The sequence below is a fragment of the Dreissena polymorpha genome, chromosome 2, assembly GCF_020536995.1.
Source record: "Dreissena polymorpha isolate Duluth1 chromosome 2, UMN_Dpol_1.0, whole genome shotgun sequence".
Lineage (NCBI taxonomy): Eukaryota > Metazoa > Mollusca > Bivalvia > Myida > Dreissenidae > Dreissena > Dreissena polymorpha.
In genome coordinates this window covers 132,650,261-132,664,881 of record NC_068356.1, presented here as the reverse complement: position 1 = coordinate 132,664,881, position 14,621 = coordinate 132,650,261, and the positions used below count along the sequence as shown (strand labels likewise).

The 14,621-nt window shown below is 35.2% G+C and overlaps 1 protein-coding gene and 1 long non-coding RNA gene across 7 annotated transcripts in view; one reads left to right on the top strand and one right to left on the bottom strand.

Annotated features, from left to right (window-relative positions):
- The first annotated feature begins 4,661 nt into the window (after positions 1-4,661).
- LOC127869040 (integrin beta-PS-like) overlaps positions 4,662-14,621 on the top strand; it is a 42,986-nt gene continuing 33,026 nt past the window's right edge. For 4 of the 6 annotated variants that reach the window (XM_052411301.1, XM_052411296.1, XM_052411302.1 and 1 more), the window contains exons 1-2: positions 4,662-4,741; positions 7,753-7,821. In XM_052411301.1, the coding sequence (XP_052267261.1) occupies positions 7,761-7,821 (61 nt within the window). In that variant the 5' untranslated portion in view covers positions 4,662-4,741; positions 7,753-7,760. The other 2 variants (XM_052411298.1, XM_052411299.1) reach the window with 2 other exon arrangements.
- Positions 10,337-13,853, bottom strand: LOC127869049 (uncharacterized). The gene is made up of 5 exons (XR_008044383.1): positions 13,708-13,853; positions 13,102-13,168; positions 12,622-12,815; positions 12,237-12,330; positions 10,337-11,874 (listed from the first exon to the last, which is right to left on the bottom strand). It is a non-coding gene; the product is annotated as an uncharacterized LOC127869049 (long non-coding RNA).

The window sequence follows — 14,621 nt, the reverse complement described above, 5'->3', positions numbered from 1 at the left end:
AGTGAATTTGAATAAGGCATCATATATTAAATGGGCATAATTTTGGTGAATTTCAAAAAGAAAGTGTTCATTTCATGTTATGAATGTTGTTTTGTATTTTTAACTCTGTCTATACTTTTAGTATAATACGCACGTTTTAGTAAAACGGATTTTTTTATCATTTTAACGTTATTTTTAAACCGTGTTTATGCATATATTGAAACGGTTTCATTTTGTATTATTAACAAGAAATATCTTTAAAAAAGATATACGGCGTTGATTGTGGTTTGAGTTCGTGAAAGGTAGAGTTCAAAAAATGAGACCAAGGATAGCGAATGTCTTTTTCTGTGCAGTTCTTAGCTGGATCACACGCAATACGTGATGTTACGCGGAGTTTTCGCGGCTTATTTTACATAATTACATTTTGCTGGTCATAAACCTATAGATACAAAACAGAAAACCAAATGAAGAATGGAAGTGAAATTTAAACATATGAGTCAACCGGCCACACGCGAAGTATCCGTACATATTTTAAATATTTATACGCGCGTTCTTCGAACAAACCTGTTTTAGTGGTTTGCAGGGCATTGCTTTTTGATTCGATTATTAACAGCAGTATCGAGAATCATCGCGCTCATGCTTATTACATTAGGCAATATAGTGGAATAATTCTTGTTAAATTAATTAAAAATAATATTTATCATGGTATTGTTGAAAACACATAGAGAATCTATTATTGACATACCATAATTATATCGCTGAATATCTTCATTTAATATATTTTGTGGTCTAAAGAAAATCTCAGTTCACCTAGTTCACGGATAGGGTCTATATTATATAACAAACTGGCCACGAACTCAGCTCAGCACATAAGCGTCTTCGGACTCAGCGATGACCTGTAAATAAACCCTGATAACTCGCGGGTTGAAATGCAATGCATTAAAGTGAGGCCACGCTTCCACTGCTTTTTATACTTTTACATGTTAACATGTTGATAGGAATATGAAAGTCAGTACTAACATGAGAACATAACCTTTAAGTAAAAACGCTGTTGCCTCTGAAAATAAAAGGTGGACGCACAAACTGTATTGATGTCGAGATTGAGTGTAAAATTGTTCTATCTATTAAGCCTTTTCATTAGAGATAAAATTGTTTCATGCTGAACACGCAGTAAAACAGTGTTACAAAGACGCGGACATGTTTCCAATGTTCTGATGGTATGCTCATATCAGCCTATGGGATAACTGAAGTGTATTCATTCTGAACAAGCCGCGGGAAATTTTATTTGAATTTTATTGGACAGTTACAGAGGTCAGGTAAGGTGAAAAGCTGGTTTGTATTCGAGAAAAAAAAACTACGTCATACACCTCCTTTAAAGTCCTTTAATTTGTTTAAATTTATCGCCACCAAATATAACGATATTTATTCGTCGAGCGTTATCTTCACGTTATTAAATACAGACCAATATATTAATCTCGAGTTTGAGTTTAACACGTATTATATCTAGATACTTGTAAAATAATATAAAAGCTTATGCTATACTATTGGAATAAATGGGTTACTATAATTATTATACTATAGTAACAGATCTTTACTTTACTTCACTTTACATAAATCATCGTTTACCTTACTGACATGTGTTGTTCGTCCGGCGACTCGACGAAGAACACTCTAGTCATCTTAACCCGTTGCTTGGAATGGGTTTGTCTGTGTGGGCGCAGGTGGCTGCTTAAGCCGATTCTGGCACGGACTGTTCCTGTACAAAGAGGAAATGGGATGAGCGTGACGCGTCCAGGAGAGCTAGAAGGGGTGATGGAGGTTTCGTGCCACTTACATCCGTGTAGGGAGGGAGGGCAGGTTTGGTCCCACCCTATTCCACATAAATATCAGTGGCACGAAACTGCAGTGGGACAAAACCTCCACAAACCAGTCGGCAGCACGGGTATCTCGGGCTTGCCTCTTCTTCTTTGTGGCAGTTGTTCTGTTAGCCCCATGCACCTTGGTGATTTTGTAAATTGAAGCACGCAATGTGGTGCGATCTATTGTGGATTGTCCGGGTTGATTGCAAAAGCTTTTAGTGAGGCTTTGATAGTGTCTTTGAAACGTTCCGTTTGCTCACCGTGGAACCGCTGAAAATGCTGCAGCTCGCCATAAAAAAGTATTTCGGACAGCCTCTCGTCAGACATACGGGCTAGGTGCTCTGCCCAGTGAAGTTGGGACTGCGTCAAAATGGTGAAGATGCTTGGGAAAACCTGCCTAAGCCAAAATCTCTGTGTCTGGAGTTTTATTCGCCATTTGATGCTGAGTATCTTCCTGCGACTTGTTTAGTGAAAATTGTTCCGTTTCTTGACATGGTCTTGATACACTGTCCATGTTTCAGATACATAGAGCAGCGTAGGAAGCACCGCGCTGTATACTTTGAGCTTGGTCCGGCTAGTGTTGTCTCTTCTGTTTCAAATATTCAGGTATAGTCTGTCGAAGGTGGAGCTGACTCTGGCTATGTGGATGTCCAATTTATTATTAATGGTGACATTGTGTGAGAGTGTCAGGAATTCATTCTTTTTGTGCGGATCAAAAAGTTGTGCATGCGCTAAAACATGTCAACACAGCGTAACATATCGGCTTCTGAGACAGCGTTTAGACAAAGTCATCAGCAAACAGCAGATTTCTGATGATGTCTGTCTTTAAATTGGATTTTGTCTGGACCCTCCGAAGGTTGAACAATTTTGCAATCTGTGCGGTATCTCAGGTTGACACCTGTTTGTATATTTACTAATAATAAGAAGATTGTATTTCGAACTATATGTAAACATATAAATATACGAACGCGAAGACCTATTTACAATTACAAGTCCAGTGTTACCTTCCGTTGAAAACGTTTGATGCTATAAACATATTTATAGATCTTTGAGCTATGCTCTGAACTTGTCACGTCAAATATCTACAAATTTATTATGTATAGATCGTGAGAGTAAAATGACGGAAACGCGATTATGCCACTCTTTGTTTATTTATAGATCTTCATTCATGCATGTAAATTACGGTTTTTATATTACCGCAAATCAGGACGACGTCTCGCAGTCGGTTGCGTGTTTAGCATAGGGTAAAAATGCCCGGATGTAGTAGGATTTTGGCAGAAGATATAGATAAGATATTTAACGTAGGAATTTCTAAATTTTACAATTTTTCACTTAGAACCTTTTTTTCAAAGATTTTCTTCTGAGAATTTGTCTAAGATAATTTTTAGTGAAATTTCCTACGACCATTTTTATTGAAAAAAACAACTTCTTAGACGATAAAACAAAGTTCGTTCGTAAAACAATTGTTTAAGTGGCAAATGCTAAATAACGTTTACAACAGGTAATATGTTTCGAAACGGGTCATGCAAGTTGCGTGGCGCAGTGGTACCGCATCCGCTTACGAATCCTGAATATACTGGTTAATTACCGGCGATATCAGTGTTGTTTTTGCTCAACTATAAATATTCGTGAAGTCTATTAAAAACTTTGAATATTTTCGAGCCATCGTCATATCTAATGACATTTGAAAAAAAACAATTCCAAAATCTTTTAACAATTCTTTTTTTAACGTGGATTAGAACGAGATATTGATTATATAATCATAGTTCCACTTGTTTCATATATGCCATCATTCCAATAAATATCTTCCTTTTTTTTTTGTGCTATTATTTTGCATACTCAGTAGTGTGTTTTTACAAAGTGAATTTCGTCGTATTTGATTTTGAGATAGCATACTTTTACAATGTATTTATTCATGTGGTAAGTTACTTTAATAGTTTTAACGGATAAATTATTGTCTTGTTTCTTGCAGAAGACTGTCGAGTTTTTTTTCAGGGCTGTAATATCGTTAAACCTTGTGACGGTAAACATACGCCTTTGGGCGGCAAGAGAGGGGTCAAATTACAGTATTTTGATATTTATCTGTAAATTATGTTGCATATTATTTTAAAATGTTTTAGTAATTTGAATAAGGATTAAAAACTTTAGAATGCTCACTCCAAAAACAGCATGCATGTAAGATTTTGAGTATGTAACGAATTATGTTAATGGGGTCTTTCACGTTTTGGTAAATTGACAAAATTAAAAAAATAAGTTGTTTCAGATTCGCACATTTTCGTTTTAGTTATGATATTTGTAAGGAAACAGTAATACTGAACATTTACCAAGCTCTAAAATAACCATTATATGCATCTTTTGAGGATTTAAAAGCCTGAAAAATATAAAGCGTTTCAACGCGAAACAATTAAATAATTTGTTTATTATTTTATTGGAGTTTTTGTTGTTGACGTTTTTTTTAACTACAAGTATTGCTTATATAAAGAATAAAATACAACCCTCACTGTATGAGCACGGATGGTCGAGTTGCCTTAGTGGTGGACTTTTTACTCCAGGACTCTAGGGGGCGGTGGTTCGAGCCCTGTTGAGGTTTACTTATTTTTTTATTTATTTTTTACTGGAGCTTATTAGATCCAATGTTTACATTTATCAATATAAAGCAATTAATGACAAACTTCAATACATGACAAAATCTGTGAAAAGGCCCCTTTAACATTTACTTAAGCAGAAACTTCCCTACGGTATATCTTGCCAATGGACTTTCAACGCCGTCGGCGCTCGCGTTCTTGTAAATACCAACTTTTATATTCGGTGGCATGTAACCCTTAACGGTCCGTTGTTATAATATTATCATTTCCGGGTGACCTACTCACTCTGTTCGCCATATTTGTGAGGATTGGTGTAAAGTGAGTCATTTTGCATAAACAAAGGTAGCTTTTGTACGGTCAAGATCATTGTTTAAATAAAGTTAATATATTGATTGTGCGTAAACCATATAATTCGTTTTCCGCTACTGGGATTTAAAGTTTCATTTTGTGTTAGTGGCGGAGGCTTTAAATTGACAATTTTGACAGTTTATTTGCAGGTAACCAGAAATATTTTGTTAACATGAACCTATGTTTAAAATCAGTAATTGATGTCAAATGAGTGCAGAAATACTATTTAGGCTTATAGAAAGCTTTTTATGTTTGTTTAAATAGATTACACCGAATATTTGTTAATGTTGTTTTTTTGCAAACTTATGATCAGAAAATTCATGCAGAATGTTTACATTAATTTTTTAATTTCAATAAGTACCGATACATTGCCTTTTTAACCAGGTTTTCCGAAGGAAAAAACTGGTTATTAGATTGGCGAATGCGGGCGGGCTGGCTGGCGGGCTGGCGGAACAAGCTTGTCCGGGCCATAACTTTGTCGTTCATTGTGAGATTTTAAAATCATTTGGCACATTTGTTAACCATCATTAGACGGTGTGTCGCGCGAAAAAATTACGTCAATATCTCCAAGGTCAAGGTCACACTTTGAGTTCAAAGGTAAAAAATAGCCATAAATGAGCTTGTCTGGGCTATAACTATGTCATTCATTATGAGATTTTAAAATCATTTGGCACATTTGTTCACCATCATGGGACGGTGTGTCGCACAAAAGAATCACGTCAATATCTCCAATGTCAAGGTCGCCCCGACTAAAAATATATTTATTTTAAAACAAACTTACAAAGGGGGTTAATTTTGTTTGTTCATTTCAAAAGTTCAGTTAGAGTTGTCTCCCTTTATCAGATTTTTTTTCACAATGAAAACCTGGTTTTGTGACAATTTTGTCCCTTGTTTCCTGTATATTGAGCCACTAGTTCTTAACAGCTTAAGAGTTAACTTGACTTTTTCACTGAAAGAGAACATTTTCAACGCAAGTGAGGCATAATGTGAAAATACTGAGCTTGCCTAAAGTAGGGGATTGAACCCACGACCTCCAGAGTGGTAGTCAGACACTTTAACCACATCGTTAAAAAGCTAGCCCAACAGCAAAGCTGTTAGAAGTGACCTTATTTTACTACACTCCTCCCCCTTTAAATGTTTCAAGGCCCAGACACGCCCACTACAGCATGTCTTGCATCCACATGGCCCTCCCAGAAACCATTAATTAAACAGCTCAGACCCATTCCGGCATTCACAGTTCTTTTTTGCCTCGTCGCCATTAATGTGAAAATACTGAGCTCAAGCCTGGGATTGAACCCATGACCTCCAGAGTGGTAGTCAGACACTTAAACCATGTTGCTAAATAGCTAGCCCAACAGCCTTGCTGTTGGAAATGAGCTTATTGATATAACAAAATACATTATTCAATTTTAGTATTTTCAAATGCGTATAATTAAACATGTTAACGGAAATCATTTCCAGATTTTATTATTCACAGAAAGTTTAAAAAAGTCTACCAACAAATAAACATTTCTGGTGTTTTTCGTGTACAGATGAAAATCATGCGAAAATTAGACTTCATGTACAACATCACGTCATTCTTCCTCGGGGAATGCGTGGACTTAAGTATTTGATTGCTGAATTAAAACTCCGTAGCGCAGAGGTCACTAATATTATTGTATACAGCTTCACGTGGGGTCGGCATGTATTCGGCTGCCTGAACACTGATTGGCTGATGCGCTTACTAAGAAGAATTTGATTGACAGCTGGAAAAATCAATATTGGCCACTCGCTAGTGCTGCAACAATATACCGGTATATCGGTATATATCGCAATCCGCAATCCGCATATTGTATTGCGATACGATTTTCATCATACCGGTACGAAAATTTTACAAAAATTCATTCACATTTCGTCCAGAAAAGCCATCCGAAATAATGATAACGAGGTAAACAAAACAAAGCAGTGTAAATATTTTTTTCGTTAAAAAAGCATTCTGAAAAGTATATTATACGGAGTAACGTTGTTACATCGGAGCATTCGTTCGATGCTTTTGAACAGATTATCGTTGAATTAATTGCGAACAGCTGTAAATGTTTCGTTCGATTCTGAATTGAGCATTATTAAATTTGTAATCCAAATTTCGGAAATACGCTTCAAAATTTTAATGCTAATGCGACATTAAAAAATTACAGCGTCAAATAAAAAGTGCTTTATCCTTTGTCTCAATAAAAGCGCGCGAAAATTATACAGACATGCAGGACGTCGCATGGAAAGTATGGGCGTATTTTGTGTTGTATAAAAATGGGAACATCACGTCAGGTGAATTACGCGTGTTCAGTGGAAAAAAACCGCCCGAGTTGGACGTTATTTCATCACATCTTTAAATAGTAACAAATGCCAAAATGTATTTGATACTTAAGAAAAGTTGCGAATGTTTGTGTTTCTTGTTATTCTTGAGCACATTTACCGGTATATAGTTAATATTTACCAACATTTGCTTTAAAACTGGAATATACGGGATTATCGGGTAATTGGCAAGTTATAATTTTGGTACAAGTTAGCAATATATTGCGATATATTGCAATACGGGTTTTTGAACTGACAATATATTGCAATACGGTTTTTGGCGTATTGTTGCAGCACTACCACTGGCTGAGAAATTCATTGATAACAGTAGCTCTTAGGCGGTCTGAAGATTGAATAACCCGATTTTCTGTTGACATTTGTACGTTTTGTGTATTAGAAAATTGCGTACATGCGGATTATCAGACTTTTAATGGGCTTCCACCATTTGAGTAATAGACGTATGACTGCCGTTTTCGGGCGTTGTCCACTAACGGAAGCGCTGCTGGCAGAACTATTTCATAGATCTTTCAAATGACTCCAAGCTCAGCTTCAACAATCATAAGTATCCAAACAAGTCAAGGACATTTTCTGCCAATCCTCTTCCTCTATATATCTTTGTGCCTGACTACAAGTTTTGCTGCATATATTTGCAGATATAGCCATGAAGGAGGTGCTGGTTTGGGCGGTGGTAGGCTTTATGGTCTCCAGCATAGCTGCACAAGGTGAGGTCATTGAGCATGATTAGCAAATTTGTCTGTTGTATACAGTACAGACACCGTGTACTTAAACAAAAACGCCTGTCCGCGGTGTTCACTTTTCCCGATAGGTGACATTTCGCGGGACACGGACTGCGGTGTTCGGCGAACACCCGAAATCGCCGCGATTGCATGCTGTCGTTAACGGGAACACCAGTGATCACCGCGATGCTGTGCAGCCACCATAAATACATGTCTGCGAGGGTCATTTACGCTTTCTAAATGTAAATGTACAAAAGAAAATCATATACTACATGTAGATATTACATGTATGTGCACATTATGCGTACTTAAATTCGGACAGTATGTAAAGTCGGAAAGGTAAATAAAGCGCTTTCATGATCAATGCTATTAACTCTTATTGTGTTAATCAATGCAATTGCCCTTTTAACAACAAATATAGAGTTTCAAAGAAATCAAGTGAGTATTAAATCATTTATTTACTTGTGTCCGACTTTAAGTACTGTCTGAAATAACGTACTGCATCAGTATGTTAACTTGTGTGCAGTCAGTATACAATACAATAATTGTTTCAATAAAGAAGGAACTGAAACAGCGTAACAGTAACGATACAGCGTGTTTAAATTATATTTTATTATGAGGAAATGCCAATGCCAAATAATTTGCAAGGTACCCTGGTTCTTAAGTTGAAATTCACAACAAAACTTTTAATGGAAATTAAATGATCTCAATGGTGTACCCACTACGAAATTTGTATTTACCAATAATACACCCATGCCAATTTTCGCGCGCTTTATATCACGACAAAGAAATTTATTTATTTCATGTAGAAACCGAAAATAGCTGTACACGATGCGTCCAAACCGTGTCAGGTGATTTACGCATGTTGGAATACAACTGTCCTGATTGGGCGCTTATATCATCAAATCTCTAAATAGAATCACAGTGCTCCAGCTAGGATTTGAAAAGGGCAGGGATGCTTTTTTGTCAAAAGGGCACTTTTGACGCGCAGTATTTTGTCAAAAGGGCACTTTCGACGCGCAGTATTTTGTGAAAAGGGCACGTTCGAGCACGCGGTTGTTTCTGGAATGATTCCTACATGTACAATGTATTGCATGTTAATTTATATGGTATAAATAATTGTATTATTCCCATTATTATTAAACCATTCAGGGCTTTCCTTAGACCTCAAATCTCAAGAGTCAAGGACTCTTGGGACCATATTTTCAAGAGTCAAAACCAAACTTTTAAGAGTCCTAATAAAAATGCAGGAGAGTCAATGATTTTTTGCAATTTAAGCAAATTACTGAGATATAATATATAAAAAGCAACAAATTAAAAGATGTGTTAACATTTATTTCTTACATTGTACTGTCACTAAAACACTGCATTTAAACACAATATCTCAATGATTAATAAATTCAAAACATGTATTCTAATACAACATTTACTTCATGTATACAGCAGAGTAATATGTCATATGTTCTAAACAACATCTCAAAGAGTAATATGTCATATCATGTCTTACACAACATCTCAGAGAGCAATATGTCATATGTCCTACAAAACATCTCAAAGATTACATACAAAATATGTATTCTAATACAACATTTACTTCATGTATACAGCAAAACAATATGTCATATGTCCTACAAACTAACAATCATTTGAGCAAATAAATAAATCATTCATGCATTTAAAGAGTGATCTCAAATGGGTGCCCTAGTAAAGAAAAGGTAATAAAACAACCCTATGACAACACACACACACACAACTAGCATAAAACAAGCAAACTATCACTTTCTTCTCTTGCACATGTCCTGAAACCTGCGCAGCACATTTTGGGATGGTATAACAGATTCTGGGATCCAATAACTTTGTTTGACCGTTTCGCTTGGCTATTAAATTAAGAATGAAATACAAAATGTTAAAAAAAAACATTTCCGCCGGCTATCACAAAAAACATACGGGTGGCACCTTAACACAATAGCCTATATAAATTGGTAAACTATAAAAGGAAATTATTTCTACTCACCGATAAAGGTGCCTCCGTATTTAATCCCATTAAAAATTCCGACAGCCTTTAATTATTTCATGTGCCATCTTCACTGAAGACGTGCCTTCTCAAACGGTCAATTATTACACCTGCATGAATTTTAGTAATTAATTAGCACATGCGAAAATTGTCACTTTGCCACAAGGTCAGTTATATCGGTTCTATAGTTATTTTTAGCAACTTTTATGCAAAGCGTGTAATTTGACGTTGTAGACAGTACATATTACAGCATAACTTTCGCGCGCCTTTGAATTGAGAAAACATGAAGTAAAACAGTGATGGGTGCATTCAGCTTTGGAAATACATTCTGACATACTCTGGAAATATCTCGAAATATGCTTTACAGTGTACTGTGGATATGGATGTTATTATTATATGTGACCAAAGCTGGGAAAATCAGTCTTGTGTTCAAAAAATCACATTTTGACTTTTTGTCAATTTTGGATTCTCTAAACATCGTAGCTCACAAAAATGATATAGATTTTTTATTTATCACATTCAAAACTAATTTTATGACGTTCCAAAGTGACCAACCCTTCATTTTACCGTCACTAAAAGTTATCATATAATACAAAAAAACAACGAAAACATTCAAACAAAAAGCACATTGTTTTATTAAAACAATAATCTTTCCTTTAGTCAAATACATAATTATAGTGCAATAAACTGACAACAGCATTATGGACATTTAAAATGTACCATTTGTGTTGCTATGGTAACCGATCTACATGTTAATAATCACCAGAGCACACAATCACGCCTTTTATAAATCTATTAGTTGTATTTTCAATCAAGTGTTTGTTTAAAGGCAAACACAACATTAATTTCACTGTTTTGTAACTAGTTAAACAATAACAATCAATAATTTGTGTGTTCCATGTACAATTTCCTTTTTTATTCAGTTACATGTGTATTTAAGTATAATGTAACCTCAAACACAACAGAATGGAAAAAAACAGCATTGAAAAGTGTTCTGAAAGTACACTTGAATACTAAATGTTTCAGTAAATGAAATAATCATTATTTAGCATTATTTCTGATACAATAGACAAAATAAACAATAACTTAAACATAAAAATTGTTTGTTTTTGTTACTATGGAAACAATGTAGCAAACAAACAAAAATATAGGATTTTCATTGTAAAACATAAATAAATACAATATTCACACTGATTTTTTTCCAGTTTTTCGGAAAGGCAGTCTGTGTCCATAAGGTGGAAACAATTGCATAGTTACAGGGAAAAAATGATTTTTGTTATGTAAATATGAGATATAAAAAACTTGAAAACAAGCTTGTGCAATTAGAACAACAAACGTTTGCATTGAACATTTCAAAACCTGTATCAACTGACACATTTAGCACTCGTATACATGTTTTAGCTTTCCTAGGAATAGATGATTTTTTGCATTGTTTGGGGGAAAATATATCACCCAATACCTTGGCCAAAATAAACACTGATACATGATGTATGTAATTGTTGTGGCATTATCAGAGAAGAGCAGATGTGCATCTTAATGCATCTTCTTTTTGGGGGGGGGGGGGCACAGTCTGTTTTTTGTTGCTCACCAGTAGCGCGTTTCGGACATGTCAAGTTTTTGGTTCATCTATTCGACAGAATTCACGAATGTTTTCAAATAAATACCACTGATGGTCCAGATAAAGCCCTTTTGCAAACATTGTTTATAGCAGGTTGTCACAGCTCACATTAACATTCACTTTCGAGACCTTCCTGAGAGTGATTCTGACTAATGGTGAGTCACTAAATTCCCTGCACTCCACAACACCAGGATGATCCGCTGACACATGGAAATTGATGAAATTTGGTGCCATTCTTTATGTGGTGAAACAATGTCGATAGGTAATCCTTCTGTCTTAGATAACAACAGGATTCGAAGTGTCCCCCACAAGCTGGGGGATGTTGTGGCCTGTCCTTGACGATAACCTCACAGATGCAGCGACATCAGACAACATTTCTGCATTGAAGTTTCTGTATCAAGATTACCTTTTAATTAAGAAAAAATTGCAAAATATAGTTTTCCTATTATTAAATTATTATTTTGTTGTTGTTGTTGTAATAGAAAACTACAAAGTTTGAAGGATGATTTTGCATGGGATTTTGTTTGCCATATCAAGAATTTCATACCAATAAAACAGCTGAAACTACTAAAATAAATATTTATTTTCCTGTTACAAGACATAAAGTACCTACACACTATTTTTAATTGATTTATGTTTTATTATTTTTAATTTATATTTTATTACGTGGCAGAACTATACAACTTGATAGACCTATGGAAATGCAAACAAGGTTTATCAAGAAGGATCATGCAGGTCACATACACCACACTGTAATAAGGAATTTACCTCCACTTTGACTTCCAGATGCTAAAGTGCCAATCTGGTGTAAACTCTGTATGTCTTATCAACATAAAGCTTAGTGTGATGATTCTGTGTAAACCTGAAATGTTAAAAAATAATTATTAAAAAAGGTCAGGCTACAATTTAGAATATGTATTTTGTAGTAATTGACTGACTTAAAAATGTTGACTTATTTCAATATATTATTTTAAGAGATTTTTCCTTTTGGGATTGATACCAGAGTTGTTTTTTTAACATTTTCACTACATATCAACACGCTTTACCATTGCATTACTGCAAACAACAATTTTTAACAACAGGTTTAGCTAAATTAATTTCTCAACATTAAAAAAAGCTATCAGAAACACAATAACTTAGGGCTTGTTATTACCTACAATAACTCTCCACAGAAGGTACCAGATGACTATGTGTTTTTATTTTGGCCACAACAGTTGTCACACTGAAAGTGAGCATGCTGTTCGCCAAGACCGTATGTGTTGAGGTAGTGGTGAACCTGGCTGACCACAGCATTTGCACCTTTACCATGTGACTGGCCTTGGTCTGCGAGGTAAAATACCTGCTTTCCTGTGAAACAGAAGACTAATAAATAAACCGTAATAACTTACTAGAGATACCCAAATAGTTTGTTTTTTTCCAATTAATTAATATGTGGTTTGAAACATTTACATAATGCATGGTTATTGTCTTATCATAAAAGATTGATATTAGACAAGAATGATATCCTCCAGACCACACGCACACAAACACGCACACACACACAACAATAAAAAGTAAATAATCAATAAGTAGTTGATTACATTAAGACTGATTCAGTTTGTGGATAGCAATGATATTAAATTAATTCAAATACCAGATCCTTCACAGCTGATTCCATACACCTCACACTTCCTCGGGGTCTTGAAAAATAACTTCCCAACCTGTAGAATATCAAATTATTGGTTATTTATCTGCATAACACTTTTTTTATAATAATAATTATTAATTAAATTTGTGCTTAAACATTTAAAAAAAGTCAACCTTAAATTTGTTTTGTTTATCAGCTTCTGCTACATCAAGTTCAGACTTTTCAATAAACGCAGTATCTTATGTTTTTTTTTTTACAGCTACTACATCAATATCAATATCAGACTCATCATGGTTTGACTCAAGGTCACTTTCATAATCATCTACCACATCAAACAAATCTTGATTAGCGGGTGAGAAGTTTCAAAATAAAGTTCATTTACATTCGATAAATCATTTAAATTTAAAAACGATGTGTCCTGGTCTTGTGAAATTTCACATGGTATAGTGTTGGTGTTAATAAATTGAGACATGATATTTTAAAGTCAAATTTAAATCTACCACCATTTCATGTAAACAATTCAGTTGCTATCGTACAGTTTACTTCCGGGTCAAACTTGTGAGTCGCGCAAATGAATCACAAAGCCAAAATACACATATATCTTTCGCTTACCTATTTTAAGCATGTGGAAATATCATTTCCGAAACTTCTTCGATTAAAGACATTCAACAGTACACGATGTCATTTTGATTTACAGCGTTTAATAGCCATTGAAAATAAACACTACGAGACAGGTTGCGCTACCTGTGAACTGCTCAAACAAACAGTGTCATTCAAGGGGAATAATTTGAATTAAATAAACAGATTACACACCACCAATTGTGCCAGTGTTCAAAGGACATATTCATGCTATATTGTGGAAATTTTCAAAGCATGTCATAAATTATGAGCCGAGAAATTGTATGAAAAAGACGAAATATCCAGCGCATGTTCGTACAAGATTTTTATCTCGCGATTTCCCGACATAACCGTCAGCGTACACAAGACTGATTTTCGCTGACGACGTCACATATATTGAATATTATTAAAACTGACGCGGATGAGCCCATTCTGTTTTAGGGGGTTTATAGTTCTTCTTAAGTACTCTGAGCTTTTATGAGTACATACGTACAGCTCAGAGGGTCAATACCTGGGAGTTGGAATATTACAACTCGATGGGTTTAATACACGTCTTTTCCTCAAATAGCTGATAACAAACGCTATGATAAATAATGGAAAGTTAATACACGCGTCATCGAACCAGCAGTGTTTTAATTGGTCAATACTAGATTTCTCAATTAACCAAACTCCGCCTACTGAGTGGACTTGTGCTTCGATGATTGGAAGCGGGCGTTAACGATTAGCGTCTACTAAATGAGATACTCCGCCCTGAGCCAATTATCGCTTAGTCTTAACATCTTTTGATCTCGTTGACGCAAGTCGGTATATTCCCCCGGGTCAAATGTGACGCATGACATAATTTTCTCAAGAGTCAAAAAGGAGTCTTCTGTAATTTTCAAGCGTCAAAACCCGGGAGCTCGGGTCAA